Here is a 25,563-nt window from a genome sequence, read left to right as displayed (position 1 = left end):
CAAGGGATCCCCAGAAGATGGAGAGGATCTATTCCAGTACCCACAGCCAGCCCATGGACCAGGGCCAACTCCAGAAAACTCCCTCAAACCCCTAGGAAATAAAGACAAAGAGTACACCGATTTCTTCTTCAGAAGCTGTTTATTCCAAGTTTTTATTGCCAACATGTCCTTGAACTGTGGGATACAGCCTGGCAGCTCATCCCATGGCATCACACACTGGGTCCCAGAGGTCTTTTTTTGGTTTGCTGGTGTCAGGGACCAAGTTGGAACCCCACTTATCCACAGGGTTAGGTGCCTGGTGCACAGGGCCAGGTTAGAGGACCATGCTTATGGACCTTCAGGAAACTGGTCTGACCCAGTAGCCATGGGGTTGCTATCTCCTTCCTGGAATTCATACAACACAAGATTCATACAAGCAAGAACAAGGAACAAAAAGTAAACTGGAAAACAGCTATAACCCAGAGCCCAAAATAGCTGGAGGACTGCCATGGAGATGGGTAGGTGGGGGGCAGAGATGGAGACCCCAGGAGAGAACATAGCCTCAAAGGGTCTTGGAAAGATGGCGAAAGCACTATGCCAGGGGAAATCCCTCCAAAATGCAGGCCTAAACTCCTAACTTGACCCCATAGGGTGAGCAGGCACCGGCCATGGCAAGAGCATCCAGATATCTGGTTTGGGTTTCACAGCTCAGCTGTGTTCTCAAGTAGAGAAGTCAGCAGCATGTTGTCCAGGAAGACAGAAGGCAGAGCTGATGCATTATGTGCCCACCACAGTGCCTGCAGGGACCAGATGGGGAAATGATGCAGGCAGCTGCTATCATGCTTGTAACAAGCAGGATAAGCCCTGGTGCACAGGACACCGGGAACAAGGGTGGCAGGGTGTACAGGGGGTCATCAAAGGAAATGGCACAAGCTAGACCAGTCCAGCTGGAAGGGTGTCATAGAAACAGCAAAGCCACAGAGCCTTCTCCACAAGACTTAAGGGCTCTCCCAGACCTAACAGAAGGGCCAGGACATAAGAAAAGGGGTATGATGGTGAATATGTGTGGAGAAAAGTAGGCTGCTGAAAGAAGAGAAGGGTCTCAGCGCTGGAGGTTGGATTAAGGTGGGACCACAGGTGCTGAGAGTCCAGACTGTGGCTGATCTGTGTCAGTCTGGACCTTGGAAGTAGTAGTTCTGGATAGACAGGCCTCATGGTGTGGCCACACAAATAGATATAGACGATGAGCCAATAGTCCAAGAGGAGGGAAGGAGTAACAGGGACACATATATACATAAGGACAAAGAAAAGCACAGAACTTTACCATTCATTCCTTAAACATGTTTTTGATGTGAAGACAAAGATGCTGGGCTCTCAGAAGCTTCTAGACCTGCTAGCCCAAAAATTCAGTCTGTGTGAACGAAAGAGCATTGAGGGGGAAGGCATCTGTAGAGGAGGGTGGCTCAGAAGTCCTCCACAGCAAGGGAAGATTGGCTGTGGGAGGAAGAGCAGGAGGTAGTGTGGGGTAAAAGTTCCAGCTACCAATGGTGTGGCCACTCTCACTAGGTAGCGTAGACCCTACCAGGTGGACCCTCACCAGGAAGATCTCTTGCCTGACTCTGAAAAGCCAGAATGGACCATTTCTGGGTTTACTCTCTTGGGGATGGATATAACTTTGACACTGGGGAGATCTGACCTGAATCCTGAGGGCATGCTCCTCTGCTCCTGGACATACACCCCTGTGACCCAGAAGGATCCAAGCTCACTGTCCAGCCAAGGTCTTGGTCCACTCTTGCATACAAGCCTTGTCCTTCCCAGGGGTCTGGCTTCATTCAGAAATTGTTGGGCACAGGTCTCATGATGGAAACTCTTGGCCCACCCCTGCTCAGCAGCCTTGGCCAGGAGTAACTGCCACATACAGGCTGAGGAAACTTCAGTTGGAGACAGCTGACATAGGGTTCACAGCCACAGCTCCTTCCTTCTGGCTTCAGCCCTAGGCTTCTCACGATCTCACCGAGGCACAGACAGGACAGAAGGGCCTTATGGTATCACAGCCCTGAGAGCTGGAAAAAGGGCTGCCAGCCACAGTGGACACATTTAGGACCCACAGCTGCTCTGTTCAGACCTGGCTCATTCTGGCACGACATGCCCTGGCTTTGTCAGTGTCTCTAGCACCAGGGATTGCAGCTGGGGGCTGGGCCTTGGTTTACCCAAGGAAAAGGGTCCCTTTGTGACAGATACAAGCTTATTGGGTCAGAGGCAGCTGTGGCCTTCAGCACATAGGAAGAAACAGCCTGTCCCATGATGGAAATTACAAAAGAATATTTTGTAGGTAAGTCCTCAGGAGCCCAGGATACCAGGTGAGGAAGACCCCAGCTGCCCTTGGCTCCCACTGCTTCACGTCCTTGCCCTTGATAAGACGTAGGAGAGGATGAAGAAGGCCACAATCAGGCCCACAGCCATACCACAAAGAAGCTTCCGGTTGTCTCGCCCAGACCGTGCCATCGTGGAAAAGCGCTTCACACTCCCTGTGAGCAGGCCGGTCACACTTGTGAAATCCGAGTCCTGAGGGAAGGACCCAATAGGATCACACAGGGCAGCACCTTGACCGATCACCAACCCACACCAGCACTGGAGGCACAGAATGCAGAGCAAGCTTCACAGGGAGAGCCAACTGTGACTTGTGCACACTGCAGACCCTTACCATGCCATCCAGGTACCTGTTCTGGTCTTCTGTGTCTCTATCAATGTCCAGGGCCAGCTAGTCAGAACAGAGGGGACAGGGTCAGACCAAGACAGAACATAGTACCCACCCTCCCCTCAAGACCAGCTATACCTCGCTCACAACTCTGTCAGATCAGTGCACTAGCACAGGCCAGAAAGGTCAAGGTATCACCTTGGGCTGCAATCAAGTCTTTTTTTTTTGTTTGTTTTGCTTTTTTTTTCTATTTTTTCCTTTTTTTTTTTTTTTTTCGGTGCTGGGGACCGAACTCAGGGCCTTACACTTGCCAGGCAAGCGCTCTTCCACTGAGCTAAATCCCCAACCCCGGGCTGCAATCAAGTAAGCACAGCCATGGGCAGCACAAAGCCAACAGAAACCTGCCTGGAATTCCTCCAGGCCCCCTACCCACCCTGCGTCCCAATCTCCAGGGCACTAGGTGGAGATGAAAGGACAGAAAAGGACCACCACTTACCGATTTGAGCCTGGTAACCTTGGAGGCCAAGCTATCAGTCATCCGCTTGTTCTCCAGGTCTAGAATCTCCTCCACAGCACCAGGGCTCTGAGCTGTGAGAAGAGAAAGAGGCTGAAGAGTAACATCTATTCATGACCCCTCTCACTCCAACTCTAGCTTAGGAAGACATCTAGGGAGATAGGATCTACTTGTGTCTGTTGAGCAGATCCAATCCTACCCCAAGTTCCAACAGGTAAACCATGTACATGTGAGATAAGCTGTAGAGCACCTGTCATGTAAGCATGCCCAGGTAGGGGTGGGCAAGGGATTTCACCAGGTTCAGTCCAACCAGCCCCATCTGATGCTCTGCAAGAACCTAGACTAAGCCTAGATGTCCTCTGTGGACATTACCATCTGTGGATGTGTAACTGCAGTCAGACGAAAACAGTAAATTCTAGACACATAAGAAGACTATCATGGAAGGCTGTGCAGGTTTGACCTAGGAACTGGAGCCAGAGGTGACAAGTAACCAAGGCAGGACATCACGAAGGCCCTTTATTGCAAAGGAAATGACTGAAGCTCTCCAACCCCCTCCCCCTAAAAACAGAAGCTGAGGTTGGTCCACCTCTGCACACAATGCCTCCTTTGACACCTGGAGCGCAGTGCCTGCAGAAATCGGCCTGTGGCGGGCTGTCACATTAAGTGATTAAGAATTACCTCCTCACGAACAAGGCAATTTGCGCTGAGAATCAGCCTCGATGTGACCCACCTCAGGGAAGGGACACAGCCCTAGTAATCATGAGAGTTTACAGACCCTAAGCCACTTTATGTTCATTAATTCCTTCAGTTGCCAAAACAGCACAGGCATCAGTATCCCTCTTTGCATACGAAAACACAGGCTCCGAGAGGTGAACTTTAGAGCCCAGACCCCAAATCAGTAGAAGCATTCTTGGACCCTTCCCTACCCTTAGCTGCTGGCCCTTTCCAGGTTCCGGTTCACCAACACTACACAAAGCACCTGCCGTCCCAACGAGGCCCCAACAGAGCCAGCCTCAGTCCCGCGGCACTCGGCCCGGAAGGCCCCAGCGCCGCCTCCGGGCAGAGTCCTCCAGCCGAGAGAGGCAGATGACGGCTCAGCCCCGGCCCGATGTCCCCGGACCCCCTCTCGCGCGCTCACCCCGAGTCCAGTCCGCCATGGTGCCCAGCTTTGGTTCCCTGATTGTCACCAACGCAGCGTACGTGGCACCGGTACCGAACTTCCGGCTCCAACTTCCTCCGGCCCCTCCCCTTCCGCCTCAGACTTCCGGCCGAGACAGTGCAGCAACAAAAGCGGAAATGACGTTTTCCCTGCTAGTAAATAAGGGAGGCGTAGGCTCTTGAGATCGCGGTGGACTGGACTCCAGTGCTCAGGTTGTCAGCCGCAGGCCCGGAGGCTCACAGGCGGGGACAGGCGAAGTAGCGGTCTGGGCCTGGCGTTCCAGCTGCAGAGCGCGAGGCGGGCGGAGTGCGGGCGGGTAAGCTTAGGGAGGGGCTCGGGTGCGAAAACTGCCTCTGTAAGACGGAAATGGGTGCTGAGGATGCTGCGTAAAATTCAGGTGTGAAGAACTACAGGAAAAATGAATTGAGGACAGACGGGGACCATAGGAATCTCGGAGCAGGAGACTTGCGAGGGCTTGGCACCAGGCTTGGAATTGCGTGTATTAATTACTCGCCCACACATGAAGCGTTGCCTGTATGTCGTGTAACCCTGGACAACTCATGAAGTAAGCACGTTCATCATCTCTGCTTTGCGAGGTAACTGTCCCGACAGACATGACAGGATTGGCCTTCGCCCTGCCCTGCCCTGCCCGCCCGCTCCCACCTCTCTAGGCCCGCCGTTGACTTGGTGCTCTTTTGCCTGGAGTGGCTTCGTCCAGATCGTTTCCTTGCCCACTTTCCGTTGTCGGTCTCGACAAAGTGGCACTTCCTTGGACCCTTTTGCAGCCCACCAGGTGCATTAAAAAAACCAATAATACAATACTTTGAGTGCCTCAAAGTCGTCTTGTTATTCCCCGTCTTTCCCTCTGGGACATCCCTCCACGAAGGCAGGGTCACACTCAGGAAGACACTTTCCTGCCTGACCAACCAAGCGGCCCTGAACTACTGAGTCCTGCTGGTCAGGCAGGAAAGTGTCTTCCTGAGTGTGACCCTCGCGTCCCCCCGGCCCCCGCCTCCGCAGCCCTCTGTGCTCTGTCCCGTGCGTCACGTTGGTGCTTGTGGGCCGAGAGCCTCTCCTGTGGGAAATTCCCGCCCATGAGGCGGAAGCACAGAAGAGGGCCGCTGTTCAGCTCCTGGACAACGCTGACCTCGACATCAGTCAACTGCCAAGCCTCCCAGCCACCGGTACCACCTTAAGCCGCTAACCCGAGGCCCCGCCCCGCGTGCCGCGCACTCTCCTCCCGGCATCCTCTGCGATGCTGCGCAACCCTAGGCCCTGCCCCACGCTCACGGGGCTCCCGGCATCCCTCGCGCGCCGACGCGGGGCTTCCGGGCCAGGGCGGAGCCAGAGGGCTCGGTCGTTATTTTTTTTTCCTTGTTACAGCTTCGCGGCGCCGGGGGCTATGGATCCCCGGGCGGTTGCGGATGCTGTGGAGACAGGGGAGGAAGACATAATTACAGAAGCTCTACGGTCGTATAACCGAGAGGTGAGCGGCACCGTGGCGGAGGGTCACGCGTGTGTGGAAGGGCAGCGTTGTGTGTGCGCGGTGGGGCCCGAGTGGGCCTGCGCGCGTGGTGGGCCCGAGAGTCTGCGGGTGAGTGTGGTGGAGACTGTAAGCGAGCGAGGGGAGCACGGCGGCGGGACGTGATTGGGTCTGGGATGGGATGTTCCCTTTGCCACGGGGCAGGTGTGCGAGCGGCGAGGGCGAACCTTGCCATCTCTTGGGAGCCATGGCTGCTGCCAACAGCCGAGGAGCACAGGCCCCACCTGAGCCCAGTGTGTCTCGTTGCAGCATTCCCAGAGCTTCACCTTTGATGATGCCCAACAGGAAGACAGGAAGGTGAGTGCAGGTCCAAGGGGTAACAGGGCAGGGAGGGCTGCCACAGCAAGAAGACCTGGTGGAGCCACTCTTGTTCCTGCCCACAGAGACTCGCAAAGTTACTGGTCTCCGTCTTGGAGCAGGGCTTGCCACCCTCACATCGCGTCATCTGGCTGCAGACTGTCCGGATCCTGTCCCGAGACCGCAACTGCCTGGACCCATTCGCAAGCCGCCAGAGTCTACATGCACTAGCCTGCTGTGCTGGCATCTCTGCCTCTGAGGGGCTCATCCCAGAGTCCCCAGACATGGATGTCATACTCGAGTCGCTCAAGTGCCTATGCAATCTTGTGCTTAGCAGCCCCATGGCACAGATGCTAGCAGCAGAGGCCCACCTGGTGGTGAGGCTTGCAGAGCGTGTGGGGCTGTACCGAAAAAGGAGCTTTCCCCATGATGTCCAGTTCTTTGATCTTCGGCTCCTCTTCCTGCTAACAGCACTGCGCACCGATGTGCGTCAGCAGCTGTTTCAGGAGCTGCATGGTGTGCGCCTGCTGACCGACACGCTGGAGCTGACGCTGGGAGTGGCTCCGGAAGAGAACCCGCCTGAGTTTCTTCCTCCCCAAGAGACTGAGCGGGCCATGGAGATCCTTAAAGTGCTGTTCAATATCACCTTTGATTCCATCAAGAAGGAGGTAGAGGAGGTGAGATGGTCTTAGATCATGGGTGGGGCTCAATTCAGCTGGGACATTTTGTGGCTCTACCTCTCATAGTATCTTCAAGTTCTTGGGTGCCAGACATAGCAAGAACAGGAGGATGTTCCTAGAGATGCCTATTCCAGGCAGAGACCTTGAGAAAGGTTTCTAAGGGAGATGGAGGCCCTTTAGAAATGCTTTAATAGTGCACCAGGAGGCAATAGGACATTCTTCACACTAAGGCTCTGAGAGTGGGACCAAGGCATGGTCCCACTAAAATCCTAATGGGGAAAGGGCAGATACAAGTGCACTTGTGGACTTTTTGGGAAAGCAGTAGCCCAGTATTGGCCAAGTCACCAGATGTGCAGTTGGAGAGTGTGGTGGGCATTGCCACGTAGCCCTGGAGTGCAGCAGTAGGAATGAGTGGGGCTCCCTCTCACAGGAGCCCCTTTCTGTCTTTGGTCAGGAAGATGCTGCCCTTTACCGGTACCTGGGAACCCTTCTGCGGCATTGTTTGATGGTTGCTGCTGCTGGAGACCGCACAGAGGAATTCCATGGGTGAGGACAAGAATGTGCTTGAACATTTAGTTGATGTCCTCAACCTTGCCTGTGGACCAGAACCACCTGGGAGCCCAGGCCCTACCATAGAGTATGACTTTGTCAGAAGGAACCAGATACTAGTGTTTCCAAAGAACACAGGTGCTTCCAGGGTGTGGAGGATAAGAGTTGTGAACTTAGGGGCAGGGTTTTGGGTAGATGTGATGGTTGTCATGGTACTACAGTGCAATGTGGTTCCTTGTCCTTATATTTGGTGACTGGTGCCTGAGCTGGTCTTGGTTTCCAGAGATCATTTGGATCCCAAACAGGTTGGGATAGGTGGAGTGTCTTGAAGTGTGCTTGCCCCTCTGAGAACCCCCCACACCCTTGAGACCAGGCCCTGACCTTGGCTCTGGTCCCTAGTGCTGTTCTTCAGACTCCTAGACACTGGATTGCATCATGTGGCCCTAGTAGAAGAACCAGGGATGGCACCTGTACTGAGACATCAACCCTGTCAAGGCCCTTTTTCATCTCTCCCTAGGCATGCGGTGAACCTTCTGGGGAACTTGCCCCTTAAGTGTTTGGACGTTCTCCTCACCCTGGAGCTGCACGAGGGCTCCTTGGAGTTCATGGGAGTGAACATGGATGTGATCGGTGTGCTTCTTGCTTTCCTAGAGAAGCGTCTGCACCAGGTAGGCAGCGGATCTGTGGTGTGAACTTCCCTAGGGGCTCTGACTCCAGCTTCCCTGCACAGCTGTGGTCACTGCTTCTGCACCACCCACATGGCATGTGAAAGTCATCTTGGTGGTGTGTTTCATGTGACTCTTCTCTGTGGACCAACCAAGTGGTGGCCACACCAGACCCTGCCTTCTTCAGAAGCATGTGGACACCTGCATGCGTGAGGCCTACTGCTGCTTTATTTAAAAAAAAAAAAGTTTCTTGGGGTCTAGAGAGGAGTTTATCTTTTAGGTCTTTTTGTGGGTCCCTCCTGAGTGGACCTCAGAAGCCCCCAGTTCCTGCTTATGATCCTCTGTGGTGCAGAGGTACTCTTAGTACATGTGAGCTGTGGGAGGGGAGAGCTGGCTGAGCACCCTGGGTGTGGCCACTTTTCTTATTGTTGTGGGTGCTGGTGTCGAGCTTCAGGGAGGAAGTGAAGCCAGGCATGGATAGGAACACTGCTTGCTGTCCACAAGGCACCAGCGTAGGGAGTCTTGTTTCTCTAACCATTTCCTGAGGGCAGTGTGTGTAGCTGTGGTGTGCTTATAGCTTCAAAACCTTTTTGTTTTGCTCACATCCCTTGTTTATAGTTGAAGAAGTTAGACTGAAAGCAGTTGAGTTATTTGCCCCAAGTCACAAAGCTTTCAAGTGGCTTCTGGAGTTAGGTCCTGTTCCCATCCCTTTTGAAGCTGACAGACACCCACCTCCGACTCTGGCCCTCGGCTGACTCACTGCAGCACGGCCTCTTCGAAAGCCTCTGCCAAGACCTGCTGTTGCACGTGTGCGGCCCCCACCCTGCCCCGCGTCAGGTGCCCAGCCCCAGTGACAGGCCCCTCTGCAGACCCACAGGCTGAAGGAGAGTGTGGCTCCCGTGCTGAGTGTGCTAACGGAGTGTGCCCGCATACACCGTCCAGCTAGGAAGTTCCTGAAGGCCCAGGTACCTGGCAAGGAGCGAGAGTTCCAGGGGAGCATGGGTTGGGCCCCAGTCACAGACTCCTGGGTATTATAAACCTAGACTTAGGGACAGCTACCTCCCCAGGTGCTGCCTCCTCTGCGGGATGTGAGGACTCGGCCTGAGGTGGGGGACCTGCTCCGGAACAAGCTCGTTCGCCTCATGACACACCTAGACACGGATGTGAAGAGGGTAGCTGCTGAGTTCCTCTTTGTCCTGTGCTCTGAGAGTGGTGAGTAAGCGGAGCCCAATTCCCAGGTCTGTCCCACTCCAACTGCATTTTGTGCACTAACCTCTATCTTGGCCCTCAGTACCCCGCTTCATCAAGTACACAGGCTACGGGAATGCTGCTGGCCTCCTGGCTGCCAGGGGCCTCATGGCAGGGGGCCGGCCTGAGGGCCAGTACTCAGAGGATGAGGATACGGACACAGAGGAGTACAAGGAAGCCAAGGCCAGGTGTGTGCTCCAACACACTCTTCAGGAGTTCCCTCATCACATCCCGCCCAGTCCCTACTTTCCACCTTATCCAGACCCCTGTAATGGGTGGGAGGGGGATGGGAATGGGTGAAACCTTTCAGAATCAGTCAGTTGATGTGTGTGTCCTGTGACAAGGTATGTCATTCTGAGCATGCTGAGGCTCAGTGAGTGGGTTTGTGGGAAACCAGGAGGTGCCCGGGGCAGGGGCTGCTGTTCCTGGAGGGAGATCTTTTCTGCAGTTGCCTCCCCCGACCACCACTACCACAAGGAAGGTCAGTTTCTTGCCAGGCTAGGCCTAAGCAGAAAGATGGGGACTCCAACTGCCTCACATAGTCCCACTTCTCCTGAAGAGCCACTAATGTATTCCCCATGCTCCTCCTCCCGGGAAGCAGCATCAACCCAGTGACTGGGAGGGTGGAGGAGAAACCACCCAACCCTATGGAGGGCATGACAGAGGAGCAGAAGGAGCATGAGGCCATGAAGCTGGTGAACATGTTTGACAAGCTCTCCAGGTGTGTAAGAAGGACCTATGGTTGGGAGAAGGGGGAATGGACCACAGCCTGTCTTGGGAGCCCTGGGAGAGGGGAGCACTTGGGATCCCGTGAGGCTGCATTACTGATATTTGAATCACTTACCCTAGAGGAAATCCCCCAGAAGAAGTTAGAGCAAGGTCAGTTTTGTGTCTTTTTTATAGACAGTGAAAACTGAGGCTAAAAATGTAAGGGGCTGCCTAACATTTCAGGACCATTAGGCAGCAGTTAGGATTTGGGCCAGATTAACACAAGGTACCCCTCCCCCCAGGCTTCCCCAATAGCGGCCAGGGATGAGAGGAACCTGCTGCCCAGCAGCCAAGCTGTCTTGTCAGGTCCCGCCGCACTTTCTCCACAGGCACAGAGTCATCCAGCCCATGGGCATGAGCCCCCGGGGTCACCTCACATCTCTGCAGGATGCAATGTGTGAGACCATGGAGGGGCAGCTCTCCTCAGACCCCGACTCAGATCCCGACTGAGGGTAGTACTTTGCTCCTTCCAGAACTGGTGCTGCTCCCGGAGACAACCGTGGTGCGGTCTAGGGATACCCACACACCCCTTTAGCTGGGAACCCTTACTCTCTGCTCCCCAAGTTTTCTGATTTTGGTCCAATTTCTTACCTTTAGGACTGTGGTGGTGTTGTCCTGCTATTATCAGGAAACTCAGCCTTAACTTACACACACGAAGTCGTTTCTGTGCTGTGTGCCAAGAGTGCAAAGGCCACTGGGAGGGCAGGGCTACCTGGGATAGGGTTAGGGAGTCGGGGGGAAGGTGGGGCTGAGCAGAGCACACAGTGCCTCTGGGGTTGGCCTGCGGTGTGTGAGGCATTTGCTGCATTTCACAGGGGAAGGAATCCACTGGAAGTGTAACTGTTCAGAAACACAATGAGCACCAAAGCATGCACTGTTTCTATCTCTCCCTTCCCCCATTTCCCCTCACCCCCCTTCTGTTCCCCAGCACAGGGCTGGTGGCCTCTTAATATGTAAGTTTTCCTTCTCCTGGGCTCAGCCACCCACTGCCGTCTCCACTGGTTGTGATGACTGGATCAAACCTACCCACTAGCTTAGCCTATAAACACTCACACAAAGGAAAATGCCCTCGTGAAAGCATAAATTGAAATCTCGGAACTTCTGACAGCCACAGAAATATTCCAGAATAAAGAGTAGTTTGGGACAGGACTGTGTGTGTGAATAACTGTGTAGAATACTCAAGTAAGGGGACATTAAGTAGAAATAGAAACTAATTTTGTTCTTTTCAGGATCCAACACTTTCCCTAGATTGCCATGTCTTTTGTTAGCACTGAGGAGCAAGGTCACAGGACCTCCTTCCATGGGTTCTGTCAGTTAAATCTGACCCCATCAGTCCTAGTCCAGGGCAGGTGCAGCTCAGAAACAGGAAGTGCCAGTGCCTGGGAAATAGCTCTCACGGTGCCAGTGCCAGAAAGGAGTGTGCACGTGTGGGTAGGAGCCAAGGATGGAGTGCTAACACCCAGAGGGCTTAGTTACCAAAGCTGCACCTGGGCTGCCCCAAGTGTACACATTAGGAAGCCCAGCCTGGGCTCTGCACAAGCACAGGTAGGGGTGGGGGGTCTGACAGGTAACCCAGAGCTAACAAGATTTTGAAGTTGAATGGTGCCCTCCTTGTTTTGGAGTTTAGTTGTAGCACTATTACTGGAAGGAGCCCTGGTCCGGGAAGGTGTGGGAGGAGAGGGTGATGGGCAGATGAGATTATGGGAGATGTCTGTTCTCTAAGAGGCCGGTTAGAAGAGGGGCCTGGGCCACCTTCACAGTGAACCTAGGGACAGCTGGGCTCAGTCCTGACTGTTGGGGGCAGGGGACACCCAAATACTATCATGTCAACACTTGCTGTCGTGAAGAGATGAAAGGCTGCTCATTATTACACTGAAATTTATTTCATGTAAGAAATGAGACTTTAAAATGACCCTACATCAGAGACCCTACATGCTAGACAATCCCACCATATCACCAAAGCCCAGGCCTGGATCTTATAACAGACATGCTGAGCTGCCCTCCAGACAGCCTGGGCACAGTAAAGCAGACCCAGACTGGGATCCAGTGAATCTCTTTCAGTCTAAGAGGGTCACCATCAGAAGAAAGTATTTTGCACTGTGAGCTTCAGCAGAGTGAAGAGTTAGATGGAAACAACAGGTGGCTCCTTTGCATCCTTGATTGGGTGTCCCTGAGTATGAACATGCCCTTCCTCGTCAGATGTTCCAGTGGCAGCCTCAGACATCCATTCCTCAGGTCACACGTCCTGGTTTGGCTGAGATTTGTAAACCTACCCAAGCTGTCCTCAAACACATCGTCTCACTAGAAAATTAGGATGTGGCTCTCCTGTGTGGCCATTTCTCGAATGTGGGCAGCCACTGCCTTATCTGTCCTGACCGTCCAGCTGAAACAGAGGAGAGAAGGGATCAGTTAGCTGTGCACTCAGGCCAGCATCTCAGGCCTGGGTCACACAGCTGAAGACAACATATTTCAGGAACAAGCTTTTGTCTTTCCAAAGAAGCAAGTCAAGAGATCCCAGCAGGCCTAGTAGAGCAGGGTGGCTAAACAAACCCTCGTTCCAAGGGGTTTGAGTACTCAGCCAATGTACTAATGCTCACATGTTCAAAAATACTATTTTTGGAGAAGTAACCCTTGGATGACAGCTTTAAAAAAAAAAAAAAAAGTCTGTGAAATCATAAACTCTTGCGAAGGCAGGAAATGGCACAGATCAAGTTCTGGAGGGCCACTTCCAAGACTCCATAAAGCTACTAATCTCCTTTTGTACAGAAACTCGAGTCAGGCCAGGAAAAGGCTCCCTCAAGCTTCAGTCTGATGGGCCAAACACCAGAGTTCAGTGGTCTGTACCTTTCCCGTTTCCCGCTGGACCAGGGCCTGCAACTCTTCTGTCCAGCCCAGAAGGCCCACTAGCGTTTCTACACTGCGAACCAAGTCCCCCAGCTGTGCCACGTCCCTGCTTCGAGGATGCCAAGCAAAGGGCCCCACCAAGTCCCGGTTGATGAGTAGTCGGGGCACGGTGCTCCGCACAGCCTCAGACAAGCTAGCAAAAGGCTCCACCTGAAAAACAACAAACGTGAGCAGTGTCCACCCCAAGCCCATCAGGACTACACCACTGCCACTGAGGCCTTCAGGTCAGGAGACGTGGTCAGACCCAGGACACAGGACTCCACCCTGGATCATTTTTCCAGTGGCCTCCTCCCACTTGTCTAGATGACCTCGTCCCCTCCTGGGCCTTCCTCTCCTTTTCCTCTTGCTGTTTCCACATTCACTGGCTTCTCCCTGTTTCTACCCTTCCTGCCGATTTGCAAGCTCTGCCTGTGAGCATCTTCTTTCCACCTGCTCTCCCACCACACAGTCTGAGTCTACTGGAGGTCCTTCCTACATTTGTCTTCTCAGAGGAACCAGGGCGCCTGCCCTCAAGCTGACCACTGTCCCTTTTCCTTCATCAACCACCACAAGCCAGAGAGACCTATGCTGCCAGTTTCTGCAACAGCTCTCAAGTGATATTTTCTTTCAAGATAATAAGAAATGGGTTGATTAATAGATGGGGTTATAAAGACTGGCTTAGATCAGAGAGTAAATGCTCAATTCTTGCCTTTCATTGAAAAATTTTCAAATGGATTACAGATTTAAATGTTATCAAAATAGTTCTTGCTGGGACATGTAAACACATCTACTCTGTAATCCCAGCATCGGGAAGCAGAGGCAGGATTGTGGGTTCAAGACCAGCCTGAGCTACATACATAGTAAAACCCTGTCTCAAAAACCAAACAAAAATAAAAACAAAAAAATAGTTCTTGAAGAAAATCTAGGTCACTACACTAAGCCACACTCCCAAACCACACTATTTTTAGCCATTCAGGTTGAAAAAAAAAATGAAATAGCTAATTTTGGTATTGGTGAGATGAGCAAACGGCCTCTCATATACTGCTTATGGCAGGGCAATTGGTAAACCCTTCTGGAAATTACATATTTATCAACGTTCTTCAGAAGCACTTGTGTCCTAAAAATACACGGGCATTAGTTTTACCATAAAAATTATATACTATTGGGTCTAAGACATGGCACAAAGTGGTAGAGGGCTTGCCTAGCAAGTATGGGGCCTTGGGTTCAATCCCAGTACTGAAAAAAACCAAAATCTATTTTATTATCCATTAGTAAGAAATTGCTTAAGTAAATCTGTTACGGATAATCACTTATCTTACAACTCTGTGGCTAGATGTGTTTCAGAATTCTGACTAGGTCTAATTTTAGAAAAAAAAACATGGTTTATATACCCTACATTATGGGACACCTACTGGAGATGGAAGTACTCCATAATCCAACACACCCTATTTTTTTCCACAATACCCAGGACAGAGCCTGTGCACACCAGTGTATTCAGCTCACACTGGTCCCAACTTGAAGGCACAGCCCCACAACCATCTGTAAGGGAGCTGCCAGCCCAGCACTAATAAGGCAACATTGCTGATGGGAAGTTAGTTGCAGAATAGAGGGCACAATGCTGTCACACTGGGTTGAGCATCACCATCTATCCATATATATTTGTACAGAAAAGAAGCCTGAGAAGACACAGACCAAAATGCTAAAGTTATGGATAGAATTAAAGGCTTTATTCTGTTATATAATACATAAATGACTGTGGGGCGGGGGGGTGGGGGGGGTTGTTGTTTTTGGTTTTTTCAGTACTGGGGATTGAACCCAGAGCCTGGTGTTTGCTAGACAAGTGCTCCACTACTTGAGCTATGTCTCCAGCCGTTAATGTACGAATGAATCTTTTTAAAGAAGCATATGAGCCAGGTGTGGTGATGCATGCCTATAATCCTAGTACATGGGAGGCTGAGGCAGTAGGAGGATTTAGAGTTCAAGGTCACACAGGCTACATAATGAATTTCAGGCCAGTCTGGGCTACACACCCAGACCCTGCCCTGCAAAAAAATATAAAAAATGCTATTTTCATTTTACTTAAAAAACAAACATGGGAGCAAGGCATCAGTGGCTCATCTCTATCCTATTTGAAAGGCTGAGATCAAGAGGACTGTGGTTCCAGGCCAGCTTGGGCAAAAAATTATCACATACCCAGCACAACCAATAGCTGCACAGTGGTACATATATGTCATCCCAAATTACACAGGAAGCTGAGGGCAGGAGGATCATGGTTCCAGGCCAGCCTGGGCAAAAATGTCTGAGAGACCCCCTATCTCAATAGAAAAAAGCTGGGCCTGATAGCATGCTCTTGTCATCCCAGACACCGGAAACCTAAAACAGGATTATAGTCTAGGCTGGCCTGGGCAAAAAGTGAGACTTACTTCTAAAACAACCAGAGTAAGAAGGACTAGAAGCATAGCTCAAGCAGTAGAGCACCTGCCTAGCAAGTGCAAAGCCAAGTTCAAACCCCAGTACCACAAAAAAGATTTTTAAAAAAATGGCTGGTGGCCAGCATCATTGACAGGGCTTAGCCCACACACTATCAGGCCCACAAAGCCAGGTCTGTACTCCCTCTGACCGCCCTTTTGGAGTCTGTCCTCCACCCCAGGCCTACACCCTATCTCTGACCTCAGGTCTCTGCTGGATTCCACCTCTCACATCTGCCTCCTGCTGCCTCAAATCCCTGTGACAGAGGCTGAGCTCCCAGTGCCCAGGAAATAAGCCGAATCATGCAGTGCTATAGGAGTACACACCTTCACACACACCTACCTCCTGCTGCCCTCTGCCTTCACATCCAGACTCTGACAGGCCTCAGCCCCTGCTGGTTTACCTGGGACCCACATGTGCCAAATACCTGTAAGGGCCCCATCCCAGGCCCCATCTCACAGCACAGTGCCACCAGAGCCCTCTCAATGGAAGTCAGAGCATCGGCCTTCCCAAAGGCCTGTCCCTGCCTCCTTGACCATGCCCTCACTGCAGGACAATGTGCAACACACCCACTAGACCTCCCCTCAGCTGAAACCCTTACCTCCTTTGCTGCTGACAGCTGACAGATACACACATCTTCTTCACTGTCTTCTCCTGATGAGGCACATCGACCCCTCCCTTCAGAGTCCCTTCCTGACGAAGCTCCCATAAAGCACCCATATTCACAATGCAGCCCTCTGCCCTACCCTGCCCTACCATGATGTCTGCTCTACTTTCCCTATAGCTACGTGTTCCCTTAACAACCTGTAAGGTCAGAGCTTGTGTCTCACTGTGTCTGTCCAAACACCACAGTAGACCTGACTCAGAGCATACAGCAATAGTGCTGGGCCTCTACACAGGCTGGGCCTTAGCACTGGGTTTTCTGGTCCTCCACCCTGGTGCCTACATCCACCCACTCAGGCCCTGCTTCTGTTATGGTCTCACCTCCAGCTCTCATCACACCTCTTAATAATTTCCTAGCAATCAAACCCAGATGTGGATCAGCTTCTTGACATGTCCAGCAGGCATCTCCTATGCAGCTCACACCCATGTACAGACCTCAACTCAACATCTTCTCTCCAGATTTCCCCCTGACCTTTAGCATAACCCCAGCATACCCCTGTCCCTCAGAGGTCATATGTCTCTTTCTTCCTCCCCAGGTGATAGGTCCACCCTTTGGTAGCCCCAAATGGTCAGCTTGGGTCAGCCTCTGAGGTTTGGCGTTGCTCCACCTGGACACTGGGCTTCCTGACATGAATTGGAGATCTGCCATACTGCCTGCCCCCTCCTTCCTTCTTCCCTTCCCACACACCTTCTGCCTACCCACCTTCAGCACAGTTGCTGACACCTGAAGCACCCTGGATCCAAAGATGGTACCACCCATCAACCCCCAGGCAGTATACCTACTCCCCACCCCAACCCACCTCATTTATTCAATGAACCTCTCAACAAACCTCCAGGGAGGTCCCAAGGACAAGCAGCAAATCTGCCAGGGGGAAATCAGCCATGTGCAGGAAGAACCTCTGGGGCAATGGCTCCCCGAAGAACACGATGTCAGGCTTCACCACACCATTGCAGACAGGGCAGCAAGGCACCCTGTCCGCCATCACATCAGCCTAGGGAGGCAGAGGGTGGTACACGGAAGATGCGTTTAAAGGGAAAGGCAACAGCCTCTCAAGGAAGTTTCAACATGCACAAGAGTAGGGTCGTGTAATGAGCTCCACACCCAGCTTCAGTAGTTACCAACATTTTGCCAATCATGTCATGTAACTCTCCAAAAGCAAATCCTAGACATCACATGGTTTCACCCACAAATTTCTCCACAGTTTGCATGTCTAACCCTGCTCTGCATCTGGGGCAGACCACAGTCTTCGTATGGTGCTCTATAGGCATTTGGTCTAGTAAGAAAGGCATGAATCCATATGGAAGCACAGCACAGTGAAACTGCAAAACTCTGAAGACAATGAGAAAAGTGAAAAACATGCAGAAAACATTACTAATGAACAGATTCTAAAGCATATATGCAAAGGCAGAAGACTTGGAATGGTCAATAATGATGTGGAAGGAGAACACACACAACTGACCTTCCAACATCAAGACTCACTATATAAAGCTACCAAAATCAAGATGGCTGTATTGGTGAAAGAATAAAGAGGTCAGACTAGAGGTGTGGCTCAAGTGGTAGAGCGCCTGCCTAGCGAGTGCAAGGAAAGCCTTGAGTTCAAACCCCAGTACTGTCAAAAAAAAAAAAAAAAAGAATAAAGAGATTAAGGGAACTGAACAGAAAGCTCAAAACTAACACATCATCAACTGATCTCTGACAAAGGAACAGAGACAACTCAATGAGAAAGTATGGTTTTTTTAACAAATAGCACTGAAACAAATGGACATTCACATGCAAAAAAAGCTTCATAAAAATTAACTCAAAATGAATCAAAGACCTAAATGTAAAGGGTAACACAATTGGATTTCTACAAGTTAACACAGAAGAAAGCCTACATGACTATGGCTATGGCTCAGATGACAATGGTGTGACTATGACTTTTTAGATACTCCAAAATCCATGAAAAAATAATTGATGCTACAATTTATTAAAAGCTTTTGCTCTATGAAAGACACTGTCAAGAGAATGAAATGAAAAGCCACAGACTGATAAAAATGTTTATTAAAGACATTCTGATAAGGAAATAATAACTAACATATACAAAAAACTCTTAAAACTCAACAAAAATAAAACAATTTAAAAACTGGCAAAATACAAGAACAGATACCTCCCCCAAAAAGATACGAAGATGACAGGTAAGCACATGAAAATATGCTCAACATCCCAGGTCAACAGGGCACTGTAAATTAGAGCAAGGAAACACTACTACCCATCTATGAGAATGGCCAAAACCTAGAACCGACAAAAAATATGCTGGGCAGGACAGGGAGCAACAGAACTCTCAGTGCTGTGAAAATTCAGAATGGTGCAACCATCTTGGAAGACAGTTTGGTGATCTCTTACAAAATTAAGCATACTGCTACTAAATGATCCAACAATTATATTTCTTGGTATTTACCCAAAGAACCTGAAAACTTATGTCCATACAAAAACCTGTACGTGGAAGTTCATAGCAGTTTATTCATAATTGCCAAAATCTGGAAGCAACCAAGATGCCCTTCAGCAGGTAAATGTATAAATAAACTGTGACACATCTACACAATGGAATACTATTCAGCACTAAAAGGAAATGAGCGATTGGGCCAGGAAAAGACATAGAGGAAACTTAAATACACATTGCAAGTGAAAGAGGCACCTGCAAAGGCTGCATGCTGATGATTCCAACTCTACAAAACCCTGAAGGCAGAAAAAGAGTTGTGCTTGCCAGGGGCTGGGGTAGGAGAGGCATGAATAGGTAGAGCAAAGAGGAATTTTAGGATAGTGAAACTCCATCTGCGTGGTACTGCAGTGGTGGATATATGCCATTACACATTTGTCCAAACCCCCAGATGGCACCCCAGCAAGAGTGAGCCCTAATGTAAACTGTGCAGTGACTGATGATGATGAGTCAATGCAGGTTCAGCAATTGTAACACGACCTACTCTGTGGGTGGTTTGATGGCAGGAGAAGCTGTAAATCTGTGGGGACAAGGGTACACTAGAATGTCTGTACTTCCTATTCAATTTTACTCTGAACCTAAAACTCCTCAAATGGGTGTCAAAGCCTATTTAAAAAATAAAATAAAGACAAGTGTCAACCAAAGGCTGTGTGCTGACAGTGTGGTCCCCAGCCTGTGGTACTGTTGGGAGGTAGAACCTTTAAGGGGGGGCCTAGTGGGAGGTCTTAGGTCATGGGGGGTGTGAGCTCTCAAAGGGAACAGTGGGTGTTGGGACCCCAGCCTCATGAGGTGAACGTTCTTCTCCTCCACATGCTCCCATAATGCTATGATGCCTCACCACAGGCACAAAGCAACAGGGCCAATAGATCATGGACTGGAACCTTCGAAATTATGAGCAAGATAAAACTTTTCCCCTTGTAAGTTGATTATCATGGCATTTGTTACAGCTACAGAAAGCTGACATAACCATCATATTAAATTCACACTTCCTGATTTCAAAACTGGGTGCAAGTTATAGTAACCAGAACAGCAATAGCACTGGCATAAGACAGACATACAGACCAATGAAACAGAACAGAGAACCTAGAAATAAGTCCTCACATACATTGTCAGTGGCTTTTTTTTTAAGGGTGCCAAACTATTCAGTGAGGGAAAAGACAGTTTTATCAATAAATGGTGCTGGAAAAACTATTTCTACATGGAAAAGAATGAAGTTTGTCATGGAAGAGACTCAAAATTGTGTAACACTGCTTGCAGGCTGCTAACAGGAGGGCGAGACCTTGTAAAGCCAGGTGTCAGGCATGTCTGCAGCTGGACTATCAACCAAGTTGTCTGCTCATGTCCATGGTACATGCTGACCTTGTGAACTGTGCCAAACTGAAGCTTCCAGAACAAGCACACCCACCTCTGGGATGGTGTATGCATAGGTTCACTGCCTGTGCGCTCTAAGACCACATACAACTCCTCCCTCATGACGCAGTCCAACTTTTGCACACCAGTCACAGTGCTGGTCAAGAAAGACATGCCACATATCAGTGGACGGACAACCTATAGAGTACACAGCAATGGAATACTACTTAGAAATCAAAGGGAGTGAAGTACTGATGCAAGCCACAATGTAAATGAACCACTCAAATGCTATGAAAGAAGTGAAAGAGGCCAGACACTGAGTCCACTTATGAAATGCCCAGAATAGATAAATCTATAGAGACAAAGCCACGAGCTAGGGATATAGGAAAGGGGATGTCTTCCTAATAATTACAAGGTTCCTTTTGAGGGTATTTTGGAACTTGACAGAGGTGACTGATGACACATACTATGAATGCACTAAGTCCAAAGAACTGTTATGTGAATTTCACCTCAATAAAAAAAATAAACAAGTAAAAAACAAGGTCCTATGACATGTTAACATTTCAGAGTTTATCTTTATTTCTTAAGAGTTTTCCACTCTATTCCATTCTGCTTTAAGAAACCCATCCTAAATCACAGGTGTCATTGCTGCATTACTTGAATAGTGAAAATTACAAACATCATTGATCAGGTATGGTGATGCATGCCTGTAACCCCAGCTACTAAGGAGGCAGAGGTATGAGGATAGCAATCCCTATCTGAAAAACAAACTAAAAGCAAAAAGTACTAGTGACATGGCTCAAGTGTCTACCACCTGCCTAGCAAGTGTGAGGCCCCGAGTTGAATCCCCAGCATTGCCAAGAAAAAAAAAGTAAAATTACAAACATCAGTAGGTTTGTAATAGGTGAATGGCTAAATGTAATACTCTATAGCTAATAAAATGAGTGAGCAGGACTGGAGGTATCAATACAAGATGCCCATGAAATGCTGCATAGGATAAAGCAGTCACAGTGTGTGCAGCTGTGTGTATACAGACATGTGCGTGTATGTTTACATCTTTTCCTTTAAAGGCCTGGAACATTATACACCAAATTGTTAAAGGGAGGCAGGAAGGACTGGTTAAAGGGAAATTCATTCTCCCTGCATATTTCTGTACTGTACTGCCTTAATTTTTGTTTTTATTTCCATTTTTTCTTGGTTTTGTTTTTCCCTTTGGTGCTGGGGATTGAACTCCAGGTCTTGTGTACATCTGGAAAGTGCTCTATAATTGAGCTACAGTCCAGCCCCGCCTTAGTTTTTTACAAGCATGTGTTTACTTTTCTAAATCAAAACTAGGGGAAAATATTTTCACACTATTATTGCACTCTTGTCCTTCCAACACAACACTTTTAAAATACCACCTTTACAAATTACCTCCCACCAACAACTACAGAAGACAGAGACCCTTCAGTGGGAAAACTCACCCAACAGTCCTCCCCTGGAAAGGACCTTCGACAGACTGTGCAGGTGGCTGAGGCAAAGGTTCCATGAGCTTCAACCAGCTTTGAGGGATGGATGCCAGACACTGAAATTCAAACCAAAGCTCAGCATTGCAGCCTCCATGCGAGTCTAAAAGCCTAACTTGTAGGCTTAGCAGGCCTACATTTCAGAAAAATTGATTAGGTAATAATAGGCAAAAAGTGACTTCTCAGCCAGGCATGGTAGTATATACCTGCAATCCCAGCACTTGGGAGGCTGAGGCAGGAAGATCATGAGTTCCAGGCCACAGGGCCAGAGGTATAACTTAAGGGCCAAGTTCAAACCCAGTACCACCAAAAAAAAAAGAAGAAGAAGAAGAAAGAAAAAGCAAGTTCCAGACCAGCATGGGTTACATAATGAGACCCTGTCTCCAAAAAAAAAAGGATGGGAGGGGAGGGGCTGGAACTTCTCATAGTTTATTACTTCTATATACTTCTGAAAGGGTGGGGGGCAGGTGATTTCCCATACCCCTGCCACTGTCCTAACTGGAGTGCTGAAACACACAGCCAGACAACTCCACCTTCCCCAAGGCCTGCCCTGTCCCTCAGGAGGAAAGACAGCCTCCACAGCACATTCACTGTCACCTATGGTTCTCTTTCGTAGGAAACATGCTCCTGGAGTCGCAGCACCTCTGATGACCCAGCAATGCTTCCCTAGGATGTAAGGCCAACCTGTGGATCTCTTCTGTGACTACCATGAGATGTGGCCAAGAAATTATAACAGAATAATTTGAACAATACTGAATAGTTGGTAAGTCTCTAGTGTAATAACAGTATCAGAACTGTGTTTTAAAAAGTCTTTATCTTCCAGACATACTCATCAACTTAGAGACTGTTTCTATATTAAATTCAAAATGTGAGGAATCTGCCTGAAAATAATCTAGGTGTACAGGAGAGATGGGGAGAGCACAAACAAACAAGGACTGTGTTGGTGATGGAGACTGAGGGAGAGGACATGAGGGTTCCTTGTAATTTTTTACTATTGTGTGCTTAACACATTTCTTTAAAAGAAAAAAAAAGAGCTCAACATAAGATTAGCAAAACAATGTGAACTTTAGTTCAGCCCAGCAGATATGTGGGAGAGGGACCCACAAGGAGGTCCCAACAGTGGCCTCGAACACCCAGAGATGCAAAGGCATAACCAGTTGGCTTAAAACAGCCACAAGGATGAGGTGTAAGCACTGGGCCCCAGTCCTACCTAGAAACAGGCACAGAACATAGAAGGGGGACAGAGAGCTCACCTCTCTCAAGCCCATCAATGTTCTGTGTGTAGAGCCTCAGGAGCAGTCCCTTGTCATACAGCAGTCGGAGGAAGTAGTGAGCAACATTGGGCTTATAGTTCCCAGGGTACAACTCCTTGGCCAATTTGAAAAAGGGCTTGGGGTTATGAAAGAAAAATTCAAGTTCAAAAATGGCCTCAGGGTATGGGATGTGGTACTGCTGTAGGTTGTTGTAGAGGCCACTCCCGGGAGATCTGTGGAGACAGAAGGAAGAAGCTCGGACCCTTAGGAAGACCACAGGGAAGTGGCATCAACCAGGAATGAGCATACCTGAAGTCTGGAATGCCGCTGGGTGTACTGATTCCAGCCCCTACCATAACCAACACCTTCTGGCAGGCTCTGGACCGGATCAGCTCAGCAATGTCCTGCAGGGAAAGCTTCTCCTTTTCATGACTGCCTCCACTCCCAAACAGGCCTGAAGCACCCACAGAAAGAGAGATGGGCCTTCTCACACCTGCAGCACTGACAGCAAGAGCACAGCAGAAAGGCAGCAGACGACAATCAGTCTCCAGCTAATAAGAATGTGCAGGGTTCTACTCTTCCCACAATCTACAGTGGCCATGCCCTTCTGTTCCGTCCCCCCTAAATAACCACTTTTCTCACCATGAATGACTACTGGCTAAATAGAAAGCCAGAAATCAAGACCTACTTGGGGGCAAAAAAATTCTGGTTAATGGGTACTATGAAAGCATCCCTTCATAGTCCCTCATCAAAGGCCAGTCTTCAGACCAGGGTTCCATACCAAAGCTGAAGTCAGGCCAAGAGCATCCCTTTGTTGTACTCAGGTCACATTCTCAGCAGAGCTGCATACCCTACCATACATGAGTTGTGATGGATATACAGTGACGTTTAAAGAAAATTAAAACTCTCAGACTTTATATCATGCATTATTAGGATAAAAACTAAGCTCTAGAGACCATTCCAGAAACACACAAACCCTGACAGCTAGGGGTTCAGACTGCTGCAGGCAGTTCATCTTCAACATCTACCAATGAGCAGGGATGAGCAGGGACAGCTTCCACGACTCAGCAGCCAAGGTTACACAGTGAGGAAAGGTAGGGGGTACCCTGCAGCTCAGGGTTCTCCTGGCATAGCTACAGAGTTCTTGGTTTACCTACTGCAGCGAGGAGTCTCTGAATTTACTCTAAAATCATCTTTCATAGGAAAAGAGCACACTACACACAGTAAATAAGTCATGAGTTTCAAAGAGGCTTTTAGGACTTTGTAAACAACACCTGGGAGAGTGATAGGAAGAAAACAAAAGCAATAGAAACAATAGAATCTGCAGTGGCCACTGAAAATCCCCCACTGAGGTCTGCAGCAGAGGAGCACAGGCACTGCAGTTTCACGCAGCCCTGGAAGGTCTCCTGTGTCTACAGCCTTGACTTAAGCCTCTCTTGGTATCTAATGGAGTTGCACATATCTCCATCACTCTGGCAGCCTGCCCTGAGTTCAGGACCACTGGGCCCCAGGCCATGGGTGGATGCCTTTCTCATACCCTACGGACTGCCAACTAGTTCACTCTTCCATCAGATGACCCTAGCTTTCTGTCTACACTATGGAGATCCCTCCTCTCTGATGAAAAAAAATATTGGACAAGTTAAACATTAAGCTGACAACCCTCCCCAAATAAATGATGAACCTAAAGCTAATACAGACATAAAGCAGGCAACTAGGAGAACTTCTTTCCCTTGTAAAACATGCCGGAAATAAAGATGCTAAAAGCATATCTTGAGATTTATCAGGACAATTCAGGACCTGTCTTCTAAGAAAATGATCCTAACAGTGTTTGTTTTGTCTTTTTCTTTTGCTCCTGTCTTCATTACATCCTGCTGCCATGGTTTGCCCCAAAGCTCTCTGCTATTTGGATCCTAATAGTACAGCATATCCCATCCCAGGGGCAGTTTTAACTCCAGTTACTCCCTCTTGTGTACCCCTTGTTACAGCCAAACAAAAGGCCTCCCTGTTCTGTGTATTCCCTAAACCCTAGTCTCCCAAGTAACCCCTTCCCACCCAGCATGCTCTGCCTGAAGAGCCCTGTCTCCACCTCAGAATTCCCCCACCTCCCTAAGTCAAGGTCAAGATCAAATGCCACTTGCTGGACTCCAGGGAGTAATCACGGGCCCTCATCTGAAAGGCAGCAGTGTCCCTGCTCCTGTTTTGGTGCTGACACCCTCCCCTCTGTGCAGCTGCACAGGATCAGTGGCAGGTCACCCAGGGATAAAAAAAAAAAAACAAATTACAGAGTGCAATTACTGTGCCGAAGGGTGGGAATATTTGCCGGTGACAGTTTTAACCGCACAACCTTTATGAGGGGCAATTAAATGTTAAACGTACATACCATTACAATTTATCTAAAAACTGAGGAGCAAACAAGGTTATTCACCACAAAGCTCTTTGTAATAAAGATTTAAAACTGTTTCAACAAGAGAATGGTGAAATAAATTGTGAAACATCCATACAACGGACTTCCACAGGAAAAGTCCGCACTGCACTGGAAATCGCTCGGAGACATATCGTTAAGAGACAGGCATCGGTGTCTGGCTACGGAACCACCTGCCAAGTTCTCGCTGTCACGACTGCTTCCAGCCGCGAGCAGACGGGCACTGCCCGCCGCGTAAACACGGCCGACAGCCGGACTGCGGTATCCCGCGCCTCCCCCAGCCCGGCCCGCTCACCTCCCGGACCCCACTGCCACAGTGAGGCCAGAGCCCGCCGACACCACAGCACCATGACGTTACACTGTGCACCCGCGCTCGCGAGTCACGTGCAGCCAGGCGCCCGACTCCGCCCCCGGCACGCCGGCCCCGCCCCGGCACGCCGG

The 25,563-nt window shown here is 49.6% G+C and overlaps 3 protein-coding genes across 16 annotated transcripts; 1 reads left to right on the top strand and 2 right to left on the bottom strand.

Annotated features, from left to right (window-relative positions):
• Positions 1 to 120: 120 nt before the first annotated feature.
• Positions 121 to 4,494, bottom strand: Bet1l (Bet1 golgi vesicular membrane trafficking protein like). 4 transcript variants are annotated; one of them, XR_012440512.1, is made up of 6 exons: positions 4,330 to 4,494; positions 3,174 to 3,265; positions 2,684 to 2,740; positions 2,445 to 2,544; positions 1,304 to 1,473; positions 121 to 776 (listed from the first exon to the last, which is right to left on the bottom strand). XR_012440512.1 is itself a non-coding variant. In XM_020171535.2 (5 exons), exons 1-5 carry the CDS (start codon positions 4,346 to 4,348, stop codon positions 1,373 to 1,375), a joined length of 369 nt encoding a protein of 122 aa, XP_020027124.1. In that variant the 5' UTR covers positions 4,349 to 4,494; the 3' UTR covers positions 121 to 1,372. The 4 variants fall into 4 exon arrangements, 3 of the variants coding, with proteins under 3 accessions (XP_020027124.1, XP_073908477.1, XP_020027125.1); XM_020171535.2 differs by having other exon boundaries at positions 121 to 1,473; XM_074052376.1 differs by lacking the exon at positions 1,304 to 1,473 and having other exon boundaries at positions 4,330 to 4,488.
• A 31-nt stretch (positions 4,495 to 4,525) lies between these two features.
• Ric8a (RIC8 guanine nucleotide exchange factor A) lies at positions 4,526 to 12,983 on the top strand. Of its 8 annotated transcripts, none has more exons than XM_074052268.1 (12): positions 4,527 to 4,666; positions 4,748 to 4,915; positions 5,371 to 5,534; positions 5,734 to 5,836; positions 6,143 to 6,190; positions 6,277 to 6,867; positions 7,325 to 7,416; positions 7,937 to 8,087; positions 8,954 to 9,049; positions 9,152 to 9,296; positions 9,376 to 9,520; positions 9,934 to 10,423. In XM_074052268.1, the coding sequence occupies exons 4-12, from the start codon at positions 5,753 to 5,755 to the stop codon at positions 10,247 to 10,249; spliced, it is 1,668 nt and encodes a 555-aa protein (XP_073908369.1). In that variant the 5' UTR covers positions 4,527 to 4,666; positions 4,748 to 4,915; positions 5,371 to 5,534; positions 5,734 to 5,752; the 3' UTR covers positions 10,250 to 10,423. The 8 variants fall into 8 exon arrangements, with proteins under 8 accessions (XP_073908391.1, XP_073908369.1, XP_073908364.1 ...); XM_074052263.1 differs by having other exon boundaries at positions 4,748 to 4,946; XM_074052298.1 differs by lacking the exon at positions 5,371 to 5,534 and adding an exon at positions 12,867 to 12,983 and having other exon boundaries at positions 4,528 to 4,666; positions 9,934 to 10,053.
• Sirt3 (sirtuin 3) lies at positions 11,962 to 25,559 on the bottom strand. Of its 4 annotated transcripts, none has more exons than XM_020171532.2 (7): positions 25,418 to 25,559; positions 23,010 to 23,193; positions 22,701 to 22,933; positions 21,406 to 21,506; positions 16,946 to 17,107; positions 12,945 to 13,154; positions 11,962 to 12,483 (listed from the first exon to the last, which is right to left on the bottom strand). In XM_020171532.2, exons 1-7 carry the CDS (start codon positions 25,470 to 25,472, stop codon positions 12,463 to 12,465), a joined length of 966 nt encoding a protein of 321 aa, XP_020027121.1. In that variant the 5' UTR covers positions 25,473 to 25,559; the 3' UTR covers positions 11,962 to 12,462. The 4 variants fall into 4 exon arrangements, with proteins under 4 accessions (XP_020027121.1, XP_020027123.2, XP_020027122.2 ...); XM_020171534.2 differs by having other exon boundaries at positions 23,010 to 23,201; positions 25,418 to 25,553; XM_020171533.2 differs by having other exon boundaries at positions 23,010 to 23,154; positions 25,418 to 25,534.
• Positions 25,560 to 25,563: the final 4 nt, after the last annotated feature.

The sequence above is a fragment of the Castor canadensis genome, chromosome 1 (assembly GCF_047511655.1).
Source record: "Castor canadensis chromosome 1, mCasCan1.hap1v2, whole genome shotgun sequence".
Classification (NCBI taxonomy): domain Eukaryota; kingdom Metazoa; phylum Chordata; class Mammalia; order Rodentia; family Castoridae; genus Castor; species Castor canadensis.
The sequence above is the reverse complement of the archived record's forward strand: the minus strand, read 5'-3'. Positions and strand labels throughout refer to the sequence as shown.

Excerpts from the sequence above, each read along its gene's own strand:
- Bet1l (XM_020171535.2), bottom strand. Across the intron at positions 2,741-3,173 it reads AGGTTACCAGGCTCAAATCG|CTGGCCCTGGACATTGATAG; the intron begins GTAAGTGGTGGT and ends TGTTCTGACTAG. Across the intron at positions 2,545-2,683 it reads ACAGGTACCTGGATGGCATG|GACTCGGATTTCACAAGTGT; the intron begins GTAAGGGTCTGC and ends TCCTTCCCTCAG.
- Ric8a (XM_074052249.1), top strand. The coding sequence starts at position 4,887 with ATGTCGTGTAACCCTGGACAACTCATGAA. Across the intron at positions 6,191-6,276 it reads CCCAACAGGAAGACAGGAAG|AGACTCGCAAAGTTACTGGT; the intron begins GTGAGTGCAGGT and ends TCCTGCCCACAG. Across the intron at positions 9,297-9,375 it reads TGTCCTGTGCTCTGAGAGTG|TACCCCGCTTCATCAAGTAC; the intron begins GTGAGTAAGCGG and ends CTTGGCCCTCAG.
- Sirt3 (XM_020171532.2), bottom strand. The coding sequence starts at position 25,472 with ATGGTGCTGTGGTGTCGGCGGGCTCTGGCCTCACTGTGGCAGTGGGGT. Across the intron at positions 17,108-21,405 it reads TTCCAGGGGAGGACTGTTGG|GCTGATGTGATGGCGGACAG; the intron begins GTGAGTTTTCCC and ends CTGCCTCCCTAG. Across the intron at positions 12,484-12,944 it reads TCCAGCGGGAAACGGGAAAG|CTGGACGGTCAGGACAGATA; the intron begins GTACAGACCACT and ends CCTCTGTTTCAG.